The sequence below is a fragment of the Poecilia latipinna genome, unplaced genomic scaffold (genome assembly GCF_001443285.1).
Source record: "Poecilia latipinna isolate Pla-1442-1.1 unplaced genomic scaffold, P_latipinna-1.0 Scaffold746, whole genome shotgun sequence".
NCBI classification, from domain to species: domain Eukaryota; kingdom Metazoa; phylum Chordata; class Actinopteri; order Cyprinodontiformes; family Poeciliidae; genus Poecilia; species Poecilia latipinna.
In genome coordinates this window covers 107,915-133,257 of record NW_015113362.1, presented here as the reverse complement: position 1 = coordinate 133,257, position 25,343 = coordinate 107,915, and the positions used below count along the sequence as shown (strand labels likewise).

The following is a 25,343-nucleotide window of genomic DNA, read 5'->3' as shown; positions in this document are numbered from 1 at the left end:
GACACTGTACTTAAAGAAAATCTGTTGCAGCTTTGCACATTGAAAAACTGAAATGTATACATTCTTCTCTGCAAAAAAAAAAAGCTGAGGCTCAGTCAGAATGAATGTAGAACAAGTCTTCCAGCAGATTTTTGGGCTATTTCAAAATGCATTAAGCACAGCAACGATGTGAGCCGAGCCAGCAAGTTTTAATCATCTCTCTTTAAGAAGCAGTAAGCTCTGAACATGTTGTTGTTTTCTCATGTTTTCTTTGTGTACCGCAGGATCTGAATAGCCGTGCTCAGGCAGAGGTGTCAATCAGAGAAGCCCTAAGGGAGCTGGATTTATGGGGTGCTGCAGCCATTTTCACTCTCACTGAGTACACAGACAGCAGTGGGCGCACACTAAGTCTCATCAAGGACTGGAAGGATATAGTCAACCAGGTGACGTGAAACCTGCTTGTTGATTTAAGTGGATGTGTGTGTGTGTACAAGGTCTGTAAAATAATGACTGCTGGGACACAGTGATTACACTTTATTATCATAGAGTTGGAAATAACTTCATTATCGTAAAAAATTGATTTAACAGTAAATATATCACCCCTGAGTGAGTGCTGAATTATATTCAGAGTAACTTACAGGAGTCTGTTTGACTGTTTTGCTTACATTCTTTGAGTAGGTGTCACTTGCATGTTTAATTATCTGTTTACTTGCAAATGTTAATAGATTTGGCTCAAATTCTGTCCACTTTCTGCTTCTGAAAAAGGCTGCATGTAAACATTTTTAGCATTTAATTAAAAAAGAAGAGAATATTATTATTTAACTAGAAAAGCTTTCTTTTTGTTACATACTTTTTCAGGCTGATCTTAAACTCAGACCTAAGAACTTACCTTAAATAACTGTTTTAGAGGAAAACATGATGTTCACAAAGATACGTTGTAGGAAATACAACGTTAATTAAAGTGGACATTAATGTCCACTGAAATGTTACGGCTTAGCAAACACTGGCTCTATCACCACTCTCTGCCCATACAGGTGGGAGATAACCGCTGTTTGCTGCAGTCTTTGAAAGACTCACAGTACTATGGCAACTTCCAGGACAAGGTTAGATCAGATTATTGTTAAACTTGAATTTGTGAATATTTGTCCTTAGGATTCGAGACGTTTAAAGATCTTAACATTTTTTAAGTGGTTATAGCCAAAACGATAACATTGATGCGTTGTCTCGTCAGATCAGCCTGTGGGAGGTTCGCCTGTCAGACTTAGATGAGTATCTGCTCAACCTTAATGCCATTCAGAGGCGCTGGGTTTACCTAGAGCCTATTTTTGGAAGAGGAGCGTTGCCTCGAGAGGAGGCCCGCTTCAAACGAGTGGATGAAGATTTCAGGTATTCTGTACTTGGATTTGTTCCACATGCACATACATTCTGTTTGCTAGTTCTTTTTTATAAGTGTGTATTTTTTTTTATATGATAGTTACACAAAAGACACGAGGAAATAGACAGATAATCAATAAAATGCATTTTATGGAGAGGAAAATAAAGAAAAAACATAACATTTTCTTCATGTATGCAACAGATCTATAATGTCAGACATCCAGAGGGACAACAGAGTTGTTTCTCTGAGCTCACGGGCTGGCATCAGAAACTCCCTGGTCACATTACTGGATCAGCTGCAGCGCTGCCAGAAGTCACTGAATGAGTTCTTGGAGGTACATTTACAGACTTTGCTCTGTCCAAATATATTTTTGCTTACTTCGCTTTCCAGCAAATTGTAAAATTGTCAAATTGTGTGGTTTTTGCAGGAGAAGCGTTCTGCTTTCCCACGATTCTATTTCATTGGTGATGATGATCTTTTAGAAATTCTGGGACAGGCGACGAACCCGAGTGTCATCCAGTCTCACCTGAAGAAACTCTTTGCAGGTCGGTCACCTCTGCTGGTTTCCGTTGTGCTGTTACATCTTGCTTCATTCCATCCTTTTGTTTCCCTGCCGTCCAACTGGGCAGTAATAATTTAGACACTGAGATCTGCATGTGTGTATTGTGCAGGCATCTACAGTGTGGTGTTTGACAAGCCATGCCAGAACATTGTTGCAATGTGTTCTTTGGAGGGAGAAGTAGTCCAGCTAAGAAACGTTGTGCACATCTCCAGTCTTGTTGAGGTAGAGAATCTTCTGAAGGTTTTTAATAGTCCATGATGTATACTCAAAGTTTATGGTAAAAATATTGTTTCCATTGTCAAGAATTGTATGTTGGTGCTGACCGGAGCCAATGCATTAAGTCTTATAATTTTTCAAGGTTTGGTTAAGTGAGCTGTCCTTGGAAATGAAGGAGACTCTGAAACATCTGCTGAATGAATGTCTGTCTATGGAGAGGAAAGGGGAAGTGGATCCCTCACGCTTCCCTTCACAGGTACACACACAAACACCTTTACACACTTAACTGTTTTGAAAGTCTGGTGAAACTGGACCACACCACTGTTTCAAGTTATTAAGTTATGTCAAAGGTGACTTAAAGTTTAAATCATATAATTCACTCTAAGAAATACATATATATCTAATTTATTGTATGTTTGATGTAGATCCTCTGCCTGGCTGAGCAAATTCAGTTTACTGAAGATGTGGAAAGAGCTATAAAGGAGAAAAGTTTGCATCAGCTGGAGTTGGAGCTTAACAGCAAATTGGAGCACTACACCACAGTAGAAACCAGCTCAGATGACCATCCTAACACAGGTGGGTTGTTGTGGTTAATATTATCTTTAAACATTTTGTTTTGGATTTTTTTGTTTCACTCCAGAAAATGGAAACAGAACACATCCTGACAACAAACAAATAGATCTGAGATGGTTTTTTTTTTGTTTTTTTTTCAGATCTACAGAGCTCTCTCACTTTTCAATCATTCCACATGCAATTTAACATCTCTGCATGTTCATTAGGGCAGGGCAGAGATCATTATATATAATGTGTTTGAATCAAATGGTGTTATAGCAAACGATCCCCACCCCTGATGGTCATCCACTTTTTTGACAAAAACTTGCTGTACTTCGGTTCTATAATTTAGTTAACCGTGTACCAGTTCACTGTCATATTTATTTGATTTATAATGTATATCATTTTGCTCATCCTCAAACAGAAAAAAAAAAAAAAAACCTGCTAGTCTTAAGAAATATTTATTTGCAAAAATATTTTGGACCTCTTTTACTTCTTCATAATTATGTTGTAATTCAGAAATCTCAGAAGACGTAGGAATGTTACCCTAATAACTGTTTTGAAGTTTTTAATCTTTTCTTTCCATAAAGGACTATTAATTTCTTTAAAGGCAGTCACACAACTGCCTTTAAATTTTGAAGTTCACTTCTCACTTTTCCTTTAGGAGACATTTAGGAGTTCAAAAGTCTGTGTGTGTGTGTGTGTGTGTGTGTGTGTGTGTGTGTGTGTGTGTGTGTGTTTCTGACCAATTCAGTTCTTTACAGATTGTAATTTTTTGTCTTGTTTTGAAGGCACCCATATAAATTGTGTGCTGGAGTTGGAATTTTTTTTTTTTTGGAGACAATGATTTGCGTTCTGCATTACAAAACACAACATTAATCACACTCAGGCCTTCATTAATATCATCTTCTGACCCTGTTGTCCTTAAATTAGGTTGTTAGACATATAACCCACTAGTGCCATGCCCCTTAAGATAAATTATGATTCTATAATCATTCTTAGTAGTTGTTGTCGCTTTTAGTGTGCACTTTACTCATTATTTTTTGTTTTGCGGAAGTCTTTTTTCAGATAAATTGCATATCATTATGATTGTATAGGAATGTTTTGTGGAACCTCTTTAAAATTAATCTCACATTAGCCACTGATACTCATTTGTTTTATACTTTCTGCACAGTGATGTGTTAGTCAGTAATGTCCCATGATGTAGAAAAATGAAGTAAAGGATTGTGTGTTTGATTGTTACACAGTCAAACAGAAACTTTTTATGAACTTCACATCCTCTTGCATTGTTAGTGATCTCACTGTGATTGAAATGTTTTGTTTTATTTGTACAGGGAACTTTGAGATAAGATGTTCATGACTGATCTCATGTGAATTTGTTCATAGGGGCAGTACCGTTTAAAACTCTAGACACTTTCTGACTTAAAGCTATAACGACCCAAGGCTTAAAATATGGCTTCACAAAGTGTGACAATCTTTTTTTTTTCTTTCTTTCTCATAACCAACATATAAAGAAAGAAAAAAAGAACTTTTCTATTTTAATGCAAGTTTGTTATTCATGCATGAGATGAAAAGTTCCTCCCTTGCACTTGTAATGGCGCCATTTCATGGAACGTTGCTGAAAAATGCTAATCCAGCATGACTTTCAAAAATCCACATTCTGTAGCAGCATTGCTTATTTCTATACTTTCATCTGTGAAATGTAACTGGGGGCAATTTTTTCTCGCTTTCAGAAACTGGCAAAATGTGACTCCAGGCTTTTAAGCACGGTTATAGAGGACCTTTCTGTGTAATTTATTAAAGCATTGCATTGTAGATTAGGCTTATAAGATGTCTACAGATAAGGTTCATTCTGAGACTATTTTGCACTTAAGCCTCAGCTATTCAAATGTAAAATGTTTTCAAGATAGCATCTCATTACATTACGGAATCCCTTAAGTACAACCTGGAGAGGCTGTAGCCTGTTCACAGTAATTAAAGCAGCTAAAGTAATGCCAGAAGGGAACATCTAATTTCCAGATTTACATAAAAGAGCTGTTAACCAAAAAGGAGAAGAGGAACTTTTTTCCTTTGCCACAGAGACAAAACAGGTTGGCAATTTGACAACATATTTGGCTACATATTTTATCTGCTCCCATGCACAGGCTTGGATTCATCTCTTTTTAACATCAGTGAAGTAAATTTGCTATCTTTATCTTGAGAATTTTTTTTAAATTTTTTATTGTTGCTTATAAAAAGGGTTAAACATTCTATATTAAACTACATTTTTCACATAAGATTTAGCAGACATACTCTGCTAAATCTTACGTGTTTGCCCGTGAGAGTAAATGTGTCCGATAGCCTTTGAGTCATTTGAGAACATATAAACATGGTATTACTTAGAATTAGGCATCACTTTTGTGGAAACATTTTAAATCAGGAAGTTGCCTAAGAGAAATGACCTCCAGTCACAGCATTTGTCGTGCATGCAAAATTACTGCTGCAGCTTGGAAACGGTCTTTCATCAGCCATGACTCTTCTGTTTCCATTCTGTGCACCAATAATACTCATCTGGATGAGTTGGAGACTAGAGTCACTTTCTATATTGCCTCAAGTGCAATTTTCAGGATTTTATACTTATAACATCAGGCCAAAAAAAAAGAAAAACAGCATCCGTTTTTTTCTGTTCACTGACTTGTATCAAAAATAATAACTATCAACATCGACAAACTGTGTGTGATTTGATGTGCTTCTTTGTAGTTGAATAAATATTAGATCTAGGAACATGCTTTGATGCAGACTAATTCTCGCGTAGATTTTCAGTTGTCTCTTGGATTCAAACATTCTATGTCTATTAAACAATTAACATCTTATTTATTTGCCTTTTATGCTGTGTTATCTTTAGTAAATCAACAGTAAATTATTAAATACCGCAATTGGTCTAAAAGAAAAATGGAAATTGGCGTTGGCCAGAAAATGTCTGATCGTTGCATTTCTAATTCTTTCTTTGCATTTCTAATGAGAGCAGCCTGTTTTATAATAGATTAAAAGGTGTCATCTCCTCATCTCCATTCTGTTTTTAGCATGGAGGGGATCTTGACAGAGTAATCTTATAACCTGAAGATCGACAAATGAAATAAAAAAAAAGAAAGATTTCCCTGTCTGTGAACCAAAAATACTTTGTACATGTGATTACATTACAGTGTTTTTCTATTGTGCACTATATTGGATATAATAGGGATTACTGCTTTGCACATGTATCTCTTATGTGACGATCTTTTCATGTGATAAGATTTTGCCTGTTTATGTTTCTAATATTTATGCATGTCCTCCTGCTTAGAGTCCAGTATCCTGCAGCTGAAGCTGAAAGCGTTGATCTTAGATATCATTCACAACATCAGCGTGGTGAAGCAGCTCAACCAGGCAGGCGTCGCCAGTACTGACGACTGGGCCTGGAAGAAACAGCTCCGCTTCTACATGGGAACAGACAAAAGCTGCCGCATACACATGGTGGACGCACAGTTCAGCTACACCTACGAGTACCAGGTGGGACGAAAGCAAATGATAATCATGTCAACCACAAACAAGCTGTACGTTAACTTAAAATGAAGTCACTTATTCTTCACACCGTGCAGGGATTTTATTGTACCAGAAATGGTAATTCCTCTTTTGACCTTTTGGGGGCACTGTTTATGCAAATATCACAAGCTCAGAATAACCTTGGTGCAGAGAACAGCTTTTTCCCCACTGCAGTTCTCAGTCAACACATGCTATACTCTTTACCTGCATTTTGTTTCCCTTTTCTTCAAAGATGCCTCATTGTTTGCCTTTTAGTAGTTGCTGACGTGTTTTCGTACCTTTGGTGCCCTTTTGCTAAAATTTTTATTTCTTCTTTTTAACTGACTCCTCTATGCCTCTCTCTCTGTCTCTCAGGGGAATGCTGCTAAGTTGGTGCACACACCGCTGACTGATAAATGCTACCTGACTCTGACTCAGGCCATGAAGATGGGGCTCGGTGGGAACCCCTATGGGCCCGCTGGCACAGGAAAGACTGAGTCTGTCAAAGCTCTGGGGGGACTCTTCGGACGCCAGGTGTTGGTGTTCAACTGTGACGAGGTGCAAAGAAACTTCATACGTGGGCAGGAATAGTTGACTGTTAAGACTTTTTTAAGGGTATTAATGCTTAAAAAGTATTCAAATTACATCCTTCAATAAGGATGTAATTTGAAGAACTTGAAAAATGTTTTAAGTTAGTTGGATGAGACATATTGTTTTATGATATATTTGCACCTTGTTTATGTTCTTTTGGTAGTAGGACTGACACTGTTTCCGATTTCCATTTAGTTCCCACATGCATTTTTTGGGGGAAAAATTTAGATGAGCATAACTATTGTATGATATTCTAATAAGTTGATTATTCAGTAAGGATTTAGTTATTTATTCCATTATTATTAGGTTCCATTATTTACAATGTTAGTGGCATACAGTGGCTCTCAAAGTTTGACCACCCCTGATAAAATACCAGGTTTTGAGATTCAAAAATTTGCCAGTGATACAAGTGATGGGTGGATGAATGGTTGACTCGTTATTGAAGAAAACACAACATTCTTTTTTTTTCCCTCTTTCTTTTCCCAGGGCATAGATGTGAAGTCAATGGGAAGAATATTTGTTGGGTTGGTAAAGTGTGGAGCGTGGGGCTGCTTTGACGAGTTCAACCGTTTAGAAGAAGCTGTGCTGTCTGCAGTTTCCATGCAGATTCAGGCCATTCAAGACTCATTGAAACACCACAAAAAAACCTGTGAGCTGCTGGGAAAGGAGGTAAGACGATAAAAAAAAAAAAAAAATAGAACCTGACAGATTTTTTTTAAACTACTGTTTTGTGTGATTGTGCAAGTTTTGTATAATAAAATTGTGTATGCTACTTGCTTGTGGTACTGTGCCTTTTACTGACCTTCACCTCAAGTCAAATTCTGTTTTAATTGGTTATTTATTCATTGTCTATTATGTTGTGTCTTTTGCAATCAGTCGAATAAAACAAGTGTTAAAAAAATATAAACTACTATATATATATATATATATATATATATATATGTATATATATATATATATATATATATATATATTAGTTTTGTTATGGAGAAGAGGTTTTGTTATGGAGAAGAGTTTTTTTATTTTGTTCCATTTTCCAGGTGGAATTGGACCCCAACTCTGGGATTTTCATCACTTTGAACCCAGCAGGGAAAGGCTATGGGGGGAGGCAGAAGCTTCCAGACAACCTGAAGCAACTGTTCAGGCCTGTGGCCATGAGTCGGCCAGACAATGAGCTCATTGCTGAAGTCATCCTCTACTCAGAGGGCTTCAAAAATGGAGAAGTACTGGGACGTAAGCTTGTCGCAATCTTTAACCTGGCCAGGTAAAAACTACGTGGGGGAGTTCTTTTTGGTACTGACATTTGTTTTGAAATCTTCCTGTTGCAATTGTCACTCCGATTTTGTGGTTCATTAAGTATTACAATCACTAGTGCGTAAAAGTGTATGTTAACTTTGTGAGTATATTTTCTCTAAATGTCCAACCTTGGGCGCTACAGTTGGTGCTGAAGTTAACTGAAACTTTGTGGAAATAAGCCTCTATTTGTATATCCAGGGAGTTGTTGACACCCCAGCAGCACTATGACTGGGGTTTGCGAGCGCTGAAGACTGTGCTTAAAGCCTGTGGCAGTCTTCTGCAGCAACAGAGGAGAGGTCATAACAAGGAGAGGAGTAAGTCCCCAACTAGCTCTTTTTTTTTTCTCCAATATTTTTCTGAGGCAATTTTACCTCTCCAATCTCAGAGCATGACAAGAAAATTATAAGGAAATGGTTGCAGTCTTTGCTAATCTCTCAAGAAGCATCCTTTGCTATCCTTAAGCTAAAACACACTTGTGGTACACAAATCTGTCAGTGACTATCATATTGGAAAAATGTTGCAAAAGCAGAGGGAAATATTTGAAAATCCTATTGAGCGGTATGACCATAAATCCATCTACTGCTGAAAGAGAGACATCTTCATTATAGCGAGTTCTACAATCAAATGATATGACTGATGCTTTCTTTCCTTCTGAATTTGAAGTGATTCTAATAAAGGAAGTCATTTGATTTGGAGGATGAATGGAGTTTGGAAGAAAGAAAAAAAAACTGTAAAAATTGCTGCAAGTGTCATGAATTGATGTTTTGACTGATTGCACTCCCTAGTCTGAAAATATTAGTTTATGCTATCAGAACAAAGTTAAATAGATTGTTTTTCATCGGTGCCTGAAGGCAGAGGTTTGATTGTCTGACACTTTCCACAGTAGTATAGTCATGCCAGAATCTAATATCACTAAAATACTGACATTAGATGCTGTGTTAGGAAAATGACTAAATTTGTGGCAACTTCAAGAGCATTTTGAAATGGTTTTTTGTGCACCTTTGCATATTGCCAGACTTCTTGTGCAGTCTGGAGAGGAGTGTAGTTTGATTTCAGGTCTGGGTAAGTATGGAAAGAATATGAAGAAATATTGGTTTTCCACACTCCCATACTTTGCTTTACATTGCTTTGTGGTCCGGTTGTAGTTGTGGATGCAACCTTGGCAGCCCTGTTAAAATGCCTAATAAAGCAAAAATCATATATGGACAAAAAACATTCTCAAAAAACATTGCTGTGGGAGCTTTAAAAACATGTAAATCTTTTGTGTAAACTTTTGCTGGAAGCAGAATCCTGTCCTTCCTCATATATTTTAATGAAATACAATTTTAGTTTCCAAAGACCTCACATGTTTAAGTTTAACTGCAGTATCTCCTCTCCTGCTCTTCAAACCTTTTGTTAGCAGTCTCTTATACCTGGCTGTCATTTTTGCTTTTGTTCCACTCACCACGTCCCTAACTTCCTAGTACCTTCCTCCCTGTCTCTCCTCTAATTCTCTCCTATCCCTTCTCTTTATTTCTTTCCTCCATTCTGTTTGAAATCCCAATGGTCCACTACTCACTTTTTATCTGTCCAACATGTGGCCAGACACTCTACGAGTCTCCAAGGTTGTCTTGTTTGTCTCTGTGTTGAGTGTAAAAAAATGAATAGAAAATAAGACAAACCGCAATTGCTCCTCCAGGAAAGACAAATGACTTTGGAGAGGACAAAAGTATTGACCAACTCTTAGACTATGACAGGTTTTCGCAGTTAGCACAGTTTTAACAAGGGATGTGTACAAAAACAAAGGTAATGATGACTTCAGAAGTTAACTCTTTTGTCTTTAATTCCACATCGGCCTTTTTTGTTTTTCTTTACAGTTTTCGATCTAAAGCATGTTTTTAATGTTGTTTCTGTTGTCTCTTTCATCCACAAGCAGTTCAGGAGAGTAATCTGGTGGTGCAGGCACTGAGACTGAACACCATGTCCAAGCTGACATTTGCAGACAGCTCTCGTTTTGACGCCCTGGTCAGAGATGTCTTCTCTGGAGTTAATTTCACTGATGTGGAGGACCAGATCCTGATAGATGCGTTAACACAAGTCTACACGGAGGCACAGCTGGAACTCATACCCAGCCAGGTGTGTGTTGTACATTCAGAATGTCCTGACGAAACAAATGTTTTGTTAGAACAATTAGGAGTCAAAGAAGCACTACAAAGAAGCTGATTGTTGACTGTTTCAGCTGAAGAAAGCAATGGAGCTGAATGAACAGCTGAGACAACGTATGGGTGTTGTGATTGTTGGGCCAAGCGGAGCTGGCAAGTCTACACTGTGGAGGATGCTAAGAGCTGCTCTCAACAAGACTGGCAAAGTGGTAAGAAAATAATGTCCATCTTGGATGGAATTAGTATGCACCTCCATCTCAATTATCAATAATGGTATTAATAGTCATTATAATAAATAATTTTCTGAGAAAATAAATTGCAGGTTTTTATTAACTTTGAGCCATGATCATCAAAAATTAACTGAAATAAACAGCTTCAAATGCATCGCGTTGCGTGTAATGAATCTTAACTTGCATAAGTTTCACCTTTTGAGTTAACTGAAAGCAGTTGAGCTCTTTAATGAAATTCAAAAATTTGAGGTGGAGCTATAAGTTTAGCATGATCAATATTGGATTTTAACATTTTTATGTTGCAATTTATTGTTTAACTTGAAGTAAAATTCTTCAGAAACATCCAGATTTGCAATTGTTGAAAAAAATTTTTGGAAGCTTAGTAAGAGAGTTAAAAAAGCGATGTCATCAAAGTGTGCTCCTTATGATCTCTGAAGGTGAAACGGTACACAATGAATCCTAAAGCCATGCCCAGGCAGCAGCTCTTGGGACATATAGACATGGACACCAGAGAATGGTCTGATGGTGTTCTCACCCACAGCGCCAGGACTGTGGTCAGAGAACCACAAGGTAAGATGCACCCAAATTCACTGATATGTGCTGCTTATCAATACATTTTGCAGCTGAGATGGAGTTAAAATACTTATTTAAGTGTCATTATTTTTGACATAATGGCGCTGACTGGAATATGGCACATGCATTGTACTCCTTTTTGTTTTCCAGATGTGAACTCCTGGATAGTGTGTGATGGAGACATTGACCCGGAGTGGGTTGAAAGTCTAAACTCTGTCCTTGATGATAATCGTTTGTTAACCATGCCCAGTGGCGAGCGCATCCAGTTTGGACCCAATGTGAACTTCCTGTTTGAGACCCATGACCTGAGCTGTGCCTCTCCAGCAACCATATCTCGCATGGGCATGATCTTTCTCAGGTCAGGCAGTGTTCAAAGAAAGCTTAAACATGCAGTTGCGTCTGATCTTTTCAATTTCTTAGTTTGTGGTTTCATTTTTTTAAAATTTTTTATGAAGTATTATTTTATTGATTTTGGCTGTGTTAAGTCACTGGTGTGCAGCACTTTGGTGCAATGTTTGCTTCTTTAAAGTGCTGTTGAAACAGAATTAACCTTTCCATTTATCCCTTATTCTTCCTGCTTGCATCCCTAGTGACGAGGACATCGATGTTGGTGCTTTGGTGAAGTCGTGGATAAGGGGTCAGCCTGAGGAGTGTCGCAGTAACCTAGAAAACTGGCTGGGGGACTACTTCCAAAGAGCTCTAGACTGGGTTCTTAAACAGGCAGGTTACTTCCAATAGACCATGGGGTCAAACAAAACATTCTGTGATTGTATTTAATTTTATTTAATTGTATTTATTTAATTTAATACAGAATTTTACACACCCAAAAACTGTGGCCGTGTTTGCTAGATATAGCTAAACTCTAGAGTTGTCCAAACACAGGTGAATGTATTGACTAAGAGCTTAGTTTTTACTTTTTTCTGACCTCCAGAATGACTTTGTGGTGGAAACTAGTCTGGTGGGCACAGTATTGAATTCTTTGTCCCACCTCAATGCTGTGTCTGAGAGAGGAGAGTTTATTGTTGGTCTTCTAAGGGGCCTTGGAGGAAATCTCAATCTCAAGACACGACATGAGCTTGCTAAAGAGGTATGGACTGTTTTTTTTTTTTTTTGTTTGAGTTATAATCTGCAGGTCTCAAAGTCCTAATTAAGCATTCCTGCTTTTTAATCCTGCAGTTGCTGAGCTGGGCAAGAGAAAGTCCACCAGATGCCAGAAAACCACTTGATACCTTCTATAATTCCGACAGTGGCCACCTAGCAGCTTATACATTTCAACGTCCTGAGGAGCTCACCTTGGAGCATTTTTTTCACACACATGTTCTGCCTGTAATAGAGACTCCTGGCATGCAGAGAGGTCTGCACGGTTTCTCCCCATGGCTCACAGCTCGGCACAGGCAGCCCTTCATGGTGGTGGGACCAGAGGGCTGCGGAAAGGGGTAGTTACACATGCACTGCACAAGTGCACACAAATACTATATGCAGATACGTTTAAGCCATAAAAAAACAGTGAAGTGGTTCCCACCTTTTAGGTTTAATCTGCAGTTTCCTCCTCTTGAAAAGACAGCTTTCTTCACAAGATTTTAAACTGGACTTCACCTAATGACTAATAATTAATTCTTTCGTATCTCCCCTATTTTGAAAGTTGTCGCGACTAAAACCGGTGAAAAACCTTCAAACAAGAAAACACACACAAAAAAAAGTGTTGGAAATACAACTCCATAAACCAAAATTAGCATAACTTCAAAATTAAACACCACTTAAACAAATAATAATTATCCTTGAAACTAAGTATAAAAAGCTACCCCAAATCAAGTAAACATTAGTTTAGTTAGTTTTAGCTTTTTTGTTTTACATGGTACCACTTAAAAATACACATTTTGACTACACTTTAATAAACATAGAGTGTGTGCAACATGAATTTTAAATTTCCCGATTTTTACCTGACTCAGTTTTTAGTGTGATTTTAGGAGGCAGGTGGAATACTCCACAGTCGAGCACGTACGGGTGTGAATGTTATTAAACACTCCTCCTCGGCACTCTGTGGGTTTGGAAACGGGGTTGGGAGTCAGTGCCTGAGGGTACCTGCTGTAACCTGCAGGTTATAGCGGAACAGTGCATCAGTACTTCAGGACCTGATGGTTCGAATTCCACAACTTAGTTTTTCATGGACTCACCAAGAAGCCAGCCATTGGGAGATTATTGTAGGCATGAAGGCTGAACACAAATACACATTTTACAAAATGTCACATTTTACAGATTTTTAATGGTATAAAACTGTGACATTTTTTCCTCCCCTTCTACTTTTTTTTTTTTCAAGGCAGTTTTAACCAATAGTAGAAAAGCTGCATGAAAACTCAAGATTTGTATCTAATATATTAAATCATTTAACTCTCATGTGACAAAACAGTATATTATTGAATAAACTTTTTCTTCAAGATTACACACCCAGTCAAGGTCCCGTTTAAAAATTGTTGCTATTCCATTTTCTTATGCTGTTCTTTTTTTGGAAGGAAAAGGTTAACAAGATCACAGAGGAGGAGAATTTATTATGCTTTAGAGACAGAGTTGTTTAAATCAAGCCCGAGAAATGACAAAATCACACAATCAGCAACAAAATCAAAGCAACTTTTATTCAAAACTTGACCTTTCTTATGAAAGCACTGACAGCTCAAAATAAGAATGCAATCTGTGTTTACTGCTCTCAGGTGTGCACGTGTTCACCAGGAGTTGTTCTGTTAGAAATAATTGCATCCTCCATCAGGCACTAAAAGAACAATGGTCACTCAGTTTGCCTTTTACTCTTAAGTTCAGTCTGTTGTTTTTTTTTAATTTTTTTATTTTTATTTTTTTCTTATCTTGCTTCCCTCTGTCTAAAAGGTCACTGGGCTTGTCGGTTGATTCCTCAGAAAAATAACAAGAAATTTAGTAACAAGCAATATCAGAGCGAAACTTAATCCGCTTGTACATGCAGTCACTTGCCAGATGTTGTCTCATCCTCATAAAATATGTATCCTTCCCTTTGGGTCTGCTATTACAAACGTCCTAAGATCCAAAGAGACTCTTTTATTAAAAGCAACACAGATGTTAGTTCTTCTCATTCTTGCTCACTGTTCTGACACAATCCAAACATAAATGATATCGAGCTGTGTTAAAAGTAAGCTGTATATTTAAACTGATCTGAAATGTTGCTGCAGTCTGTGATCACGTCTAGGAATACATTAAGTGCTTGAGTGTTTCATTTGTCCCCTTTTTGTATATCGCTTACTATCTAGCATGCTCCTGCGTTACGCCTTTGCTTCGCTGCGTTCCACACAAGTCGCCGTGGTTCACTGCAGCGCCCAGACCTCCTCTCGCCACGTCCTCCAGAAGCTCAGCCAGACATGTCTGTTGCTCAGCTCAAACACGGGCCGGGTGTTCAGACCTAAGGACTGTGAGAACCTAGTCCTTTACTTAAAGAATATCAATCTGCCCAAACCAGACAAATGGGGAACCAGTAACCTTATAGCCTTTCTGCAACAGGTAAAGACGATCACAAAGATGGAGATCAGCCAACATTACTAATGTTCCAATCACATTAGGAAAGTGAAACCAGTCTGACATAATCTTACAGCAGCACCTCTTTTACTCTTTCAATTTTGATCCAGGTTTTGACGTATAAGGGGTTTTATGATGAAAATCTGGAGTGGGTGAGCCTCGAGAATATTCAGGTGGTGGCCTCCATGTCAACAGGAGGTACAGTCGGCACCCATTCACTCACCTCCCGTTTCTCCTCAATCGTACGCATCTGCGCCATAGAGTAAGTATGCAACTAGTTCCGCAGACCCCAAGATGAGTTCATTCCCATGTTCATCGTAGTTCCCTTTTGAACTTTCTATTCTGTTCCCCTCTGTTGTTTTACTCTGGGTCTAGCTATCCAGACAGAGAGCAGCTGCAGACCATCTACTCAGCTTACCTTCAACCAATTCTCCATCATAGCCTGGGGAACCAAGCTGCCTGGGCCAGCACAGGAAAAACGCACCAGCTGGCAGGATCTCTTGTGCAAGTCTATGAACAGGTATTAAGGGTATTTATTTTCCGGGGATGTTTTTTTCCTGACGATATGTCAGGGAAAAACATATAGCCATGGCTGATTCAGTTTACATACAAACTGAATCAGCCATAGTGCTTATATGATTTCCTGTTGACGTTTCCCTGAAAAGAACCGGCTTTAGTGTCAGGAGGGTATCCATACCACAACACTCAGAGTTAATCTCATTTAAACGTCAACTAGCTTAAATGGTGACTTTTATGCTTCACAAATGTATTAAAAGCTTCCAACTGATGTGGAGGCGATCCTTTGAGGATTCCCCATGTATTAGATTTTAAAGGCTGTGAACAGAACAGTTCTCCTCACCTGTTGTCGAGGTCTGGTTCACTTGGTTTCGTTTTAACATATATTGTTTTTGTTTCTGTCCCCATTAGGTCAGAACAAAGTTTACAGTGGACGACCACAGTCACTACCTGTTCACACCTTGTGTCCTCACAGAATGGGTTCTCAGTTTGCTGCGATATGATCTTACTGCAGGTAACTACAGCTAGTAGTCAAATTTCACTTAAATCAGCATCTGGTCATGTTATGGGTTAAAAAAAAAATGTTTTGCTTTAAAAAAAAAAAGTAAATCTTTTGAAAAGAACAAAACAACAATTGGTCTTGTGTCTGTAAATAACTTTGTATCCATTTTAGATCCAAAGCTTATGACAAAAAAACAGTGAATTTAATGACAAGTATTAAGTCCTTAAAGTCATTTCAGAAAAAAAAAAAAAAATGTTGTGCAAGATGAAGCTTCAGTATTTGTAATCATAGAAAAATCTGTTTGGATGCTCTAAATTTTCACCACCTCCCTTTTTTTTTTCTTTCATTCTTTCTCCTCTTTGTTCAGTTCCTTTCTGTCACTTGTCTTGCTCTCATCTTCTCTTCCTGTTTCTCTTCTTCTGTTGCTCATATTCCTTTGTCGAATGTATTCCTTCTGTGATAATCCCATTATTTACTTTAATTAAATGTCGCTATACAAAATTTATTTTCCTGTGATGATCAATTCTTCTGACTTTGCATCTTCCTCCCATTTCCCTACCTTGCTGATTACCTTCTTTCTGGTATGTATAAACTTTCTCTTCTTTCATCTGTGGCTTCCCTTGTGCATTTGTCTTTGCTGAGTTTGGCTCAGCAAAGACATGCTGAGTACCATTTTTATTCACTTTTATAGTGTTTAAGTTATTACAATGTGACTTTTTGACAGCAAATTTAAGGCACAAAATCATCTTATAATCTCGCTATAACATACAGTTCTGTCAGGAATACCTAGATCTGGCTGTATATATGGATATTACATTTAAAACCGCCACCTATAAAAAAAAAAAAAAAAAAAAACATTTTTCAGAATAGTCACCCTCACCTACACACACCTGCCAGAAGGCCTTCCTACAGTGACATCGTGCTCTGAGAAAGAGACAACTGGGAGCCCTACAATAACTGGCTTGAACATTTTCTAACAGCACAGCCTAATGTGGTACACATAGCCTTCAGACACTCCAAATACCAATTTAATGGGATATGAAGGCGTCTGTAGAATCCAAGTCCACTCCACAGAGATACTGGAACAGTCAGAGCCTAACAAAGAGTCTCTGTCACCCTGGGAAAAGTTTGTTTTCTGATTTATCAGAAAACAAACTTTTCTGAGCAAAAGAAGTTTTAGTAGCAAAAGAGGAATCTACTCATTGTAGTGGTCTTAAAATTAACCATGATTTGTGTATAACGTTTTTTTTTTTTTTTTTTTAGTTTTTAATAATGTTGCCAACTTTTTATGTCGATTTCCAGGTATGAATTGTGTTTTTTTTTAGAACTGAGAGAGTTCTGTTTTACTTATTTTTTTTTTACCAAGACAGCTGCCACAGAAACTCAGTTGGTTAATACTTTGCAACTTATTCTTATGTTAAAATATCATACTATTGAGCAAGTTATGGAAAAATCTGTAAAGTATTTTTTTTTCTTTTCTATTTATTTTATTTAAATAAAAAAATATGGGCAATAGAAGTTCATAATTTTATTGTTCATAGCAAATCTATATCGTTTTTTTTGTAAGTCAAAGTGTGAACATGTCTTTGTGTATCCTCTTCCTTTTCAGCTCAATCTAATTTAACAGACAGCATCTTGGAAGTGGTTGCTTATGAGGGCAGGAGGCTGTTCAGAGACCGGCTGGTTTCTTCTAAAGACATTCACAACTTCGACAACATTCTCTCCTCCATCATTCAGGGAGACTGGGGCTCTGCCGCTCTGGACAACATGAGTGGTATGAAGCCGCTCTTACTTAGCTAAATCATCAGCCGTTATGTTTATTCATAGCAGAAATATGTTTTATACTGGAGATAATTTGCTTCAAGCTGTGCATATCATGTACATTTACCAAATGCCACTCATGCCTGAAGAATAGCTGTAATGTATAACCTCAGAGCTTGTTTGACAGTTTTGCGTCTGGCAGTTTTTCTGCTAATGGTCTTTCCACGTTTCTGCGAACCTGCAGCAAATTAATCATTTCTTTCTTTTTCCCAGTCGGTTTCTTTAAATCACATGACTAACACACAAACTGTGTGATTAGTGAAGTAGTTTATTCACTGATTGTAGAGGAATGCCCCCCAGTGGTGATTAAATCTAATTTATATCCACATGTTGCAGGTTGGAGGTGTCAGGAATTGGCTATAAATTGGGATTGTAGGTGTCAAATATACTTTGCTTGAACCTTCTAGAATAAAACTAGATCAAGTCATATATGAATTAATAATACCATCTCTTAGTTTCTATGCTGTATAGCTCATCAAAAACAGTGTGAATGAGTAATAAAAATTGTGCTTACACCATTTCATTAGCACATGTGTAGATAAGTTATTAACTGTTTGGACTATTTCTTTCCCTTTCTGAAGATGGTTTCTACGTGACATGGGGCTCCTCTGAGGGGCCTGTCATGGCTCCAGGCCAGGCTCTGCCTCCTCACGGAAAACAGCTTGGTTGTCTGGGTTCTGCTGATTTGAAACAGGTTATACTGAAGGTATAAAAAGAAAAAAACTAAATAAGAAAAACTTACATATTTTCTGTATCGGCTTCGACTGTTTCATAAATATGGATTTAATTAATCGCATTTTTTACACCTCAATTATAAACACTGTTGTTATGTGCTGCCACTCTACTCTTGTGGGGGTCACACGCTTGTTTTTTTGTCGTTTTCTTTGTTGTTCATCACATTTTTTTAATTCATTTTATTGTTTGGTTCATGCTTTCTCTTCTAACAGGGAGTTACACTGTACAGTCGAGACAACAAGGAGCTCGACCTTCTACTGTTCTGGGAAGTGTGTGACTTTGTGTCCAGAGTGGATCGGGTCCTGAGTCGACCTGGTGGCTCTCTGCTTCTGGCAGGAAGGAGCGGAGTGGGCCGGCACACCGCCACATGCCTGGTGTCACACATGCACGGATACACGTTGTTCACACCTAAAATCTCACGCGGATATACCCTTAAAAATTTCAGCAACGATCTTAAGATGGTGAGAAAGGCCTAATTAATTGCCTTTGCCTGGTTGATATGAACGCCAAACAATTGCAACTGTTTTAGCATAAAGGGAAAAAAAAAAAAGTTATTAAACAAAAAAGATTTTGTCTGTATGTCGCTGTTGTATTTATACTGACCTTTTTTTTATGTATCAGGTATAACAAATATGTTTGTGTACGTGACACTTAGGTGATGCAAATAGCCGGCCTGGACGGTCAGCAGGTGGTTCTCCTGTTGGAGGATTATCAGTTTTTCCATCCAGCTTTTTTAGAGATGGTAAACAGCCTGCTGTCTTCAGGTTTGTATTACATAATCTGCTTGATCCTTCCATCAATGTGACCCCAAGTACCAAAACAATTATTCTGAAAATGCTGTTTGTGGCATCTATGGAATTTTAGATACTTTTTATTAAAGATTAAAAACAAATCTTAAAAGTGGTTATGGCAACACATTTAAAAAGCTGAGAAAAAGGGGAAAAACTTCACAGAAAACTGAAGAATTTTAATACCACTAGAAAAGGCTCGTACATTTATTCCATTGTTTGATGAGCGATGAAAAGTGATGCAAAAAGAAACATCTATGAAGATGTGGGATTCATGTTTAAACTCCAACCACTGCTGAAACACTAAATCATATTGGTTTCTTTGGATTCACAATTTTAAGCTTGTATCGAAAACACCTGGCAAAGTTAAGTCAGGTAAAGTCACATACTTTGGCATTAAAAGTGTACAGCAACCCTTGTTCTGCTCCTTTTATCCCAAACAAACTGTTCTGCATGTAGGTGAGGTTCCAGGTCTGTATACCCCAGAGGAACTGGAGCCTGTGCTTTCATCACTCAAGGATGCAGCGTCCCAGGATGGCTTCACCAGACCACTCTACGACTACTTTTCCCACAGTGAGTGCAGGACAATGATTATAATAATATTCCATATATGCCCATATATTTTTTATTATTATTTATTCCAGTATGTGCTCATCTGTAAAGTACAGACTGCACACTCAACCTCCTTTCTCTGCCAATCTTTGTTACATGTGTTATTTCCTATCACAACTTGTTCTTGCCTTTGATTTTATCTGACTCTGGTCTTCTGTGTCACCGCTGTGCAGCGGTGTGTGCTGTAGATACAGTGCCGTGCCACCGAGGCTGAGGTTACTGTGAGGGAATCAAATCAATAGCTCTATTATTGTCTCACAGTTAACCCCCTAAAAAGCTCCCTGCTCAATTTCACTTTCCACCTCTGCTGCAGCAATGTATACTGGAAAAAAAAATTATCTTAGACACAAAGCTAGTTTCTGTCTGAGTACCCTTTGCGATACAACATCCAGTATTCATGTTATTCAGGAATTCAGCAGAACCTCCACATTGTCTTGATCATGGACTGCTCCAATTCTAACTTCACAATCAACTGTGAAAGCAACCCAGCTTTCTACCGCAAGTGCTCCGTCCAGTGGATGGAAGGATGGTCGGAGAGCAGCATGAAGAAGGTCAGTGCAGGACAACCAATTAACGCTGCTGAGTTTTTCTGCATTTTTATAATTAATTTTGAACTATAAATTAAAGAAAAAGCTATGCACAAACAAAATGTAATTGTTTGCTTGATATGAGATTTATATATCAGAAACAGCAGATATTTAAATGAAAGTCATTTCCTAAACCAGAAGCCTGATCCAGTTTCTCAAAGATCCCTTATTAGGAGGTGCTCTGATGGAGAGGTTTATTCAGGGGAAGAAAAAGGGTAAATGTATTTTCAATAGGCATTAAAACAGCATCTTTAAAACACTGCAGTAAAGATTAGGTACAGGGAACATGTCTTAAGGACAAATTATTGGACAAAACATAGTCTGACTTTATAAATACACCTATAGATCTTCTCTCCTAATGAGCGAAGATTACCTTTAAATGAACCAAGTAGTAGAGCTACTACTGACATTAGCAGTGCTTTGTCAGGCTTCCTCTCCCACAGGCAGCGCTTATGGATGAGGGTTTTGTGTTTTTACCGTTTGCGTTTTGTCTTTTCAGAAATTATCCACATTCTTGCTCAGTACAATGAATCTAGTCAGTGACTAAATACATAAAAAGATATAGTTTTAAATTCACATAAAACTAACTTGTTTTTATCTGTGACTCCAAAGGAACAGATTCATCATTGCTTTCTATGAAAATCTGACATTCCCTATTTTGGATTAGATTCCTGAGTTGGTGCTGGCGAAAACAGAGGAAGGAGATGAGAATGAAAAAAAGAAGGCAACCAAAAGGAAAAGCTCAGGTAGGAACGGCTGGACAAAAGTACAAATATAATATTTTTAAATTATTTAGGATATGGTTCTATTTGTGTTTGTGTGTGCGTGTGTGTGTCTGTGTGTATTAATGAATTATTTTTGGGTTGTTGTGTCATTTCCTTTTGTGAGTTCATTAATGCATGTGCATTAATTTTTAAGAAATGTATCTGACACGTCCTAATTGTATTGCTCACTGTGTTAATGATCCAGAAACAAATTTGTGTTTTTCAGGCTAAAGTGCTTGTAACAGCTGCATCCATGCGTGCAACAAAAAGAAGATTACTGAACATGTGTCTTGCCAGATATTATTTTTCTATGTTTCGCTTATTTATTATTTTGCTCTCATTTTACTCTTGAAAATAACACTTCAGATGTTCGATTGAGTCCAAGTCAAGACTGATGCATAAGTACAAACTAAAAACAAATTATAAGAAGTTTGTGATTAAAACCATTTTTTTTTTATCCTTGAATATCAGCGGGGTCAGAACCAGGAGACCTGGGTCGTTTGTTCCTGATGGTCCATGAATCATGCAAGGAAAACGGTGCGACGCCAAGCCAGTACATGGCCTTCCTGCACGTGTACACGACACTACACAGCCGGAAGCAAAACCAGCTTACGACGAGACAGCAGCATCTACAGGTAAGTGTCAGCCACGCGTCATGCACCAAACGGATTTTCCATCTTTACATCTGTTTGATTAAAACAGATTAATGCATTGTTTTCTTAATTTGCTAGAGGATTTGGCATCATGCAATTTTTGCACGATTAGATTAGTCTTTTTGTTAAGGCATCAATCTTAAACATTTACAAGTGAGTGTTTTAGTAAGACGCCACATGTTCCCGATTTGCATAAATCCTGATTGTGTCTCATCTATCACGGCTTAAGTTGGCTTGTGTCTTCAGGCAGGTGTGTCCAAGCTGAACGAGGCCAAAGCATTGGTTGATGATTTAAAGAGGCGGGCTGCCGAGCAGAGCGCGCTGCTGAAAACCAAACAACAGGAGGCAGATGCTGCCCTGCAGGAAATCACCTCCTCCATGCAGGTGTGTTTGTGTCTGTGTTGCTTTCTGTGTACATGTATGTTTGTGGCAATCATTGCTAAGCCGGGCAATTCTCCTCCAGGCTTTCATGTCTTTTACAACCCACCTCTTCTCATAATGCACCAAACTTTTCCTGGATTTCCCCTGGCTGTGCCTTCCTGTAGTGAAAACTTTTTTTTTTATTTACCTTATGAGCATATATGTGCACTTGTTTGTTTTGTTTCTTCTCATCTCTTGATACTTGTTTCCATTTTGGTTTCCGGGTTCTGTCTTGAGGACAGACGGCTGAATGAAAGGACTGATAAAAAGGAAGCTGAAATTCTTCAGTATTCACTCTGTGGGGAATGTGTATTTTCATTTTGATGGAGTAAGGAGGGAGAAAAGTGAAAAAGTAAAACAACAAATGTCAGTGGAACCAGTTTTCAGAGAGATAATTAACCACTAGACTCGTCCCCTTGGACTGTAGCAGCGAGGCTGCCTGTGGAGAGCAAGACAGCAGGAGAGAAAAAAAAAAAAAAACGAGCTGAGACAACAAGAGGAAAGCTGGAAACACACATCTGTTGAAGCTTAATCATAATGGGAACATTCAATCCAGCGTGTGGTAAAGGCAGTATATTAGTCACCTTTTGACTTTGGAAGAGTTCAATAAATTAAGAGTTTTGCATTGGATTAACTGTGGCTGGACGATAAGGCTGAAAAGTGTATCACGATATAAGCATTTCATATCAGTCGATATCAATATAATTATTGATTAATTTTTTTGTTGTAAATGTCTGAAATGCTGCCAAACATCCTTTTCTGTTTTATCCACAGTTTTTACTCTACGCCATTGTATTTTTTAAGCAGGTATGAGGAACAGTGGCAAAACCTTAAACTGTTGTTGCGCAAGTTACACAATAAGTTGTTGCTAGGTAACCAAAGAGTGAGTGAATTAATTGATGCCAGTCACCATGCTTAGCTGGCCGTAAGAGGTTGAATGGCTGTTTCTCGTCCAGTTCTAGTATAAAGACATATGTCATTATTAATAGATCGCGCAAAAAAAAAAAAAATGTCCCTTTCCATCCTGATTTGCAATTTCTGTCTTTGGTAATCCAAAAACTGGATCCACGAGAAAGGCTTACATAAATTAAAATAGGAATTTCCCATTCACTCAACACTCAGCATGGCATCTAAATTTTAGGCATTTTCAGATGCATGTGAAGTTTTTCCCCTGAATTTTCAAGTTGAGCATTTTTCTGTACATGCCAGCCAATTTCCTTTTTGCATGACAATCACAGTTGAGGTCAGATGAGTGCTTTGATGCAGTGGGGTTTTCTAACACGACACTGATCCCAAACATATATGGAAACTGGTTTTAGGAATGGATAAAGGAGGCATCTGGAATGGCCTTCCCAATGCCTTGTTATGAAAACCATTAAAATGTAGAGTTTTATGCTTAAAAGTTTTCTCTGTTCCAGGAGACCAACTATTTTAATTCTAATTCTAGCAATTCTGCCTAGAAGAGTGGTTAATAAGCTGGGATTATCCCAGAAGCTTTTTTGCTTCAGATTGTGAATTTGAGGTGCATCACAAGGGACTGTTAATCTGATATTAGTTAATCTAACTTTAGTGTGATTTTGATATATTTCTTATTTTATATTAGCAAAAAGCATAATAAATTCAAACTTGAGCACTCAATTTTTGATTTTGTTATTCATTCAAAATAAAAAAATAGAATAATGAGCCTTTGCTGAATGACTGTAAACATTCACAAGAACTGCATAAGCAATAAGTTTTGAATGTCAAAACATTAAATATCCCCTTTTTTTTCTCAAGCACTGTGCTATTTTGGAGTTTGTTTGTTTTGTACTCTACTTTAGTTTTTTTTTTTTTTTTTAACAATCCAGAATGCCAGTGACCAGAAGACAGAAATGGAAAAAATCAAAGAGAAAATGGCTCAGGAAATGTCCAAGATTGAAGAGAGAAAAGCCAAAATAGATGATGAGTTGAAGGAAGTTCAAGTAAGTTCTTGGCTTGACTGCCTTGCCCATTACTAGAAAAGCATGCCGTACATTTTCGATTCTAGCAATCTCATCTGCATTATCGCTCACTTAACCATGCTGCCCCTGCAGCCTTTGGTAGATGAAGCCAAGCGTGCAGTTGGAAACATCAAGCCTGAAGCTCTGTCTGAGATCCGCTCTCTCCGCATGCCCCCCGATGTCATCAGAGACATCCTCGAGGGAGTGCTGAGACTTATGGGCGTCTTTGACACCACCTGGGTCAGCATGAAAAGGTAACTTTTCAACTCCTTACTGACTTATCTGACACCAGAGTGCTCTCTCTCTTGCTTCTCTTTAACTCTGTTGTTTTCTGCAGCTTTCTGGCTAAGCGTGGTGTGAGGGAGGATATTGCTACGTTTGATGCTCGAAACATCACCCCAGAGATCCGCCAGAGTGTGGAAGAGCTCCTCAACAGGAACAAGGCTTCTTTCGACCCTAAGGTCAGACAGCCGTGATTGCAGCTGAATGAGACATAAATGTGTTTTTTGGTAGATGTTAGTATTCTCTTGATGCTGTTCTGTTTCTGGGGCGTGGAGGTGACACTGTGACTGCTGTGTCGGAGTCGTTTCTGACAGTAGGCGCTGTTTTTGCTCTCAGAATGCAAAGCGTGCGAGTGCAGCAGCTGCTCCTCTGGCCGCCTGGGTCAAAGCAAACGTCCAATACTCCTTTGTACTGGAGAGAATCGAGCCATTGGAAAGAGAACAAGCTGGACTTCTGGAGTAGGAGACAAACACACCTCAGAAAAAACACCTGATACAATTTTAATGTTCTATGGAAGCACACCATTTTGTATTAATGGATTTTTATAAATTTATCTATTCATGTGAAAGTGTGAACAGCACCTGGTTGATAATATTATATTCTACACTTACAGAATGCGTAGCCTCTGTCAATCCTAAGAAAAACAAATGTATGGGAAACAATGTTATGTGTGTTTGTGTGTGTTTGTCTATCTGAACAGAAACCTTAAAAAAACTGAAAGTAGGAAGAATAACCTAGAGGACCAGCTCAACAATGTTGGAGCGAAAGTCAGCAAGTTGAAAGAGAAGTATGCCCTCTCTTGTCTTCCATCCATTTTTATTATCTGTTAATTCTTTTATTTTTGTTTATCCTCCTTGAGAAAATCTTGTGGGACTTATGGTTACTTATTTTGACTCAGTAGTCTGAGTCTACAAGAAACCCAGCATAAAAATAACTATATATATATATATATATATATATATATATATATATATATATATATATATATATATATATATATATATATATATTTTTTTTTTTTTTTTTTTTTTTTTTTTTTTTTGTTGGGGGGGGGGAGCCAAATTTTTTATAAAAAAAATTTTTAAAAAAAAAATTTTT

The 25,343-nt window shown here is 37.9% G+C and overlaps 1 protein-coding gene across 1 annotated transcript in view; it reads left to right on the top strand.

The window, feature by feature from the left end:
* The window catches only part of dync2h1 (dynein cytoplasmic 2 heavy chain 1), a 114,798-nt gene that overhangs the window by 18,349 nt on the left and 71,106 nt on the right, over positions 1–25,343 (top strand). Inside the window, exons 27-64 of the mRNA XM_015045830.1 lie at positions 264–422; positions 1,014–1,082; positions 1,211–1,365; positions 1,556–1,688; positions 1,782–1,899; positions 2,026–2,138; positions 2,275–2,388; positions 2,558–2,708; positions 6,004–6,209; positions 6,597–6,779; positions 7,299–7,481; positions 7,853–8,076; positions 8,307–8,422; positions 10,024–10,223; positions 10,327–10,458; positions 10,917–11,049; positions 11,203–11,410; positions 11,643–11,772; positions 11,984–12,139; positions 12,229–12,488; positions 14,325–14,571; positions 14,697–14,848; positions 14,962–15,106; positions 15,514–15,616; positions 17,214–17,378; positions 18,007–18,131; positions 18,373–18,621; positions 18,816–18,924; positions 19,408–19,521; positions 19,969–20,111; positions 20,815–20,893; positions 21,383–21,546; positions 21,811–21,948; positions 23,832–23,945; positions 24,057–24,217; positions 24,301–24,424; positions 24,582–24,703; positions 24,946–25,032. Coding sequence (XP_014901316.1) covers positions 264–422; positions 1,014–1,082; positions 1,211–1,365; positions 1,556–1,688; positions 1,782–1,899; positions 2,026–2,138; positions 2,275–2,388; positions 2,558–2,708; positions 6,004–6,209; positions 6,597–6,779; positions 7,299–7,481; positions 7,853–8,076; positions 8,307–8,422; positions 10,024–10,223; positions 10,327–10,458; positions 10,917–11,049; positions 11,203–11,410; positions 11,643–11,772; positions 11,984–12,139; positions 12,229–12,488; positions 14,325–14,571; positions 14,697–14,848; positions 14,962–15,106; positions 15,514–15,616; positions 17,214–17,378; positions 18,007–18,131; positions 18,373–18,621; positions 18,816–18,924; positions 19,408–19,521; positions 19,969–20,111; positions 20,815–20,893; positions 21,383–21,546; positions 21,811–21,948; positions 23,832–23,945; positions 24,057–24,217; positions 24,301–24,424; positions 24,582–24,703; positions 24,946–25,032 — 5,684 coding nt within the window. The remainder of the gene's footprint in view (positions 1–263; positions 423–1,013; positions 1,083–1,210; positions 1,366–1,555; positions 1,689–1,781; positions 1,900–2,025; positions 2,139–2,274; positions 2,389–2,557; positions 2,709–6,003; positions 6,210–6,596; positions 6,780–7,298; positions 7,482–7,852; positions 8,077–8,306; positions 8,423–10,023; positions 10,224–10,326; positions 10,459–10,916; positions 11,050–11,202; positions 11,411–11,642; positions 11,773–11,983; positions 12,140–12,228; positions 12,489–14,324; positions 14,572–14,696; positions 14,849–14,961; positions 15,107–15,513; positions 15,617–17,213; positions 17,379–18,006; positions 18,132–18,372; positions 18,622–18,815; positions 18,925–19,407; positions 19,522–19,968; positions 20,112–20,814; positions 20,894–21,382; positions 21,547–21,810; positions 21,949–23,831; positions 23,946–24,056; positions 24,218–24,300; positions 24,425–24,581; positions 24,704–24,945; positions 25,033–25,343) is intronic.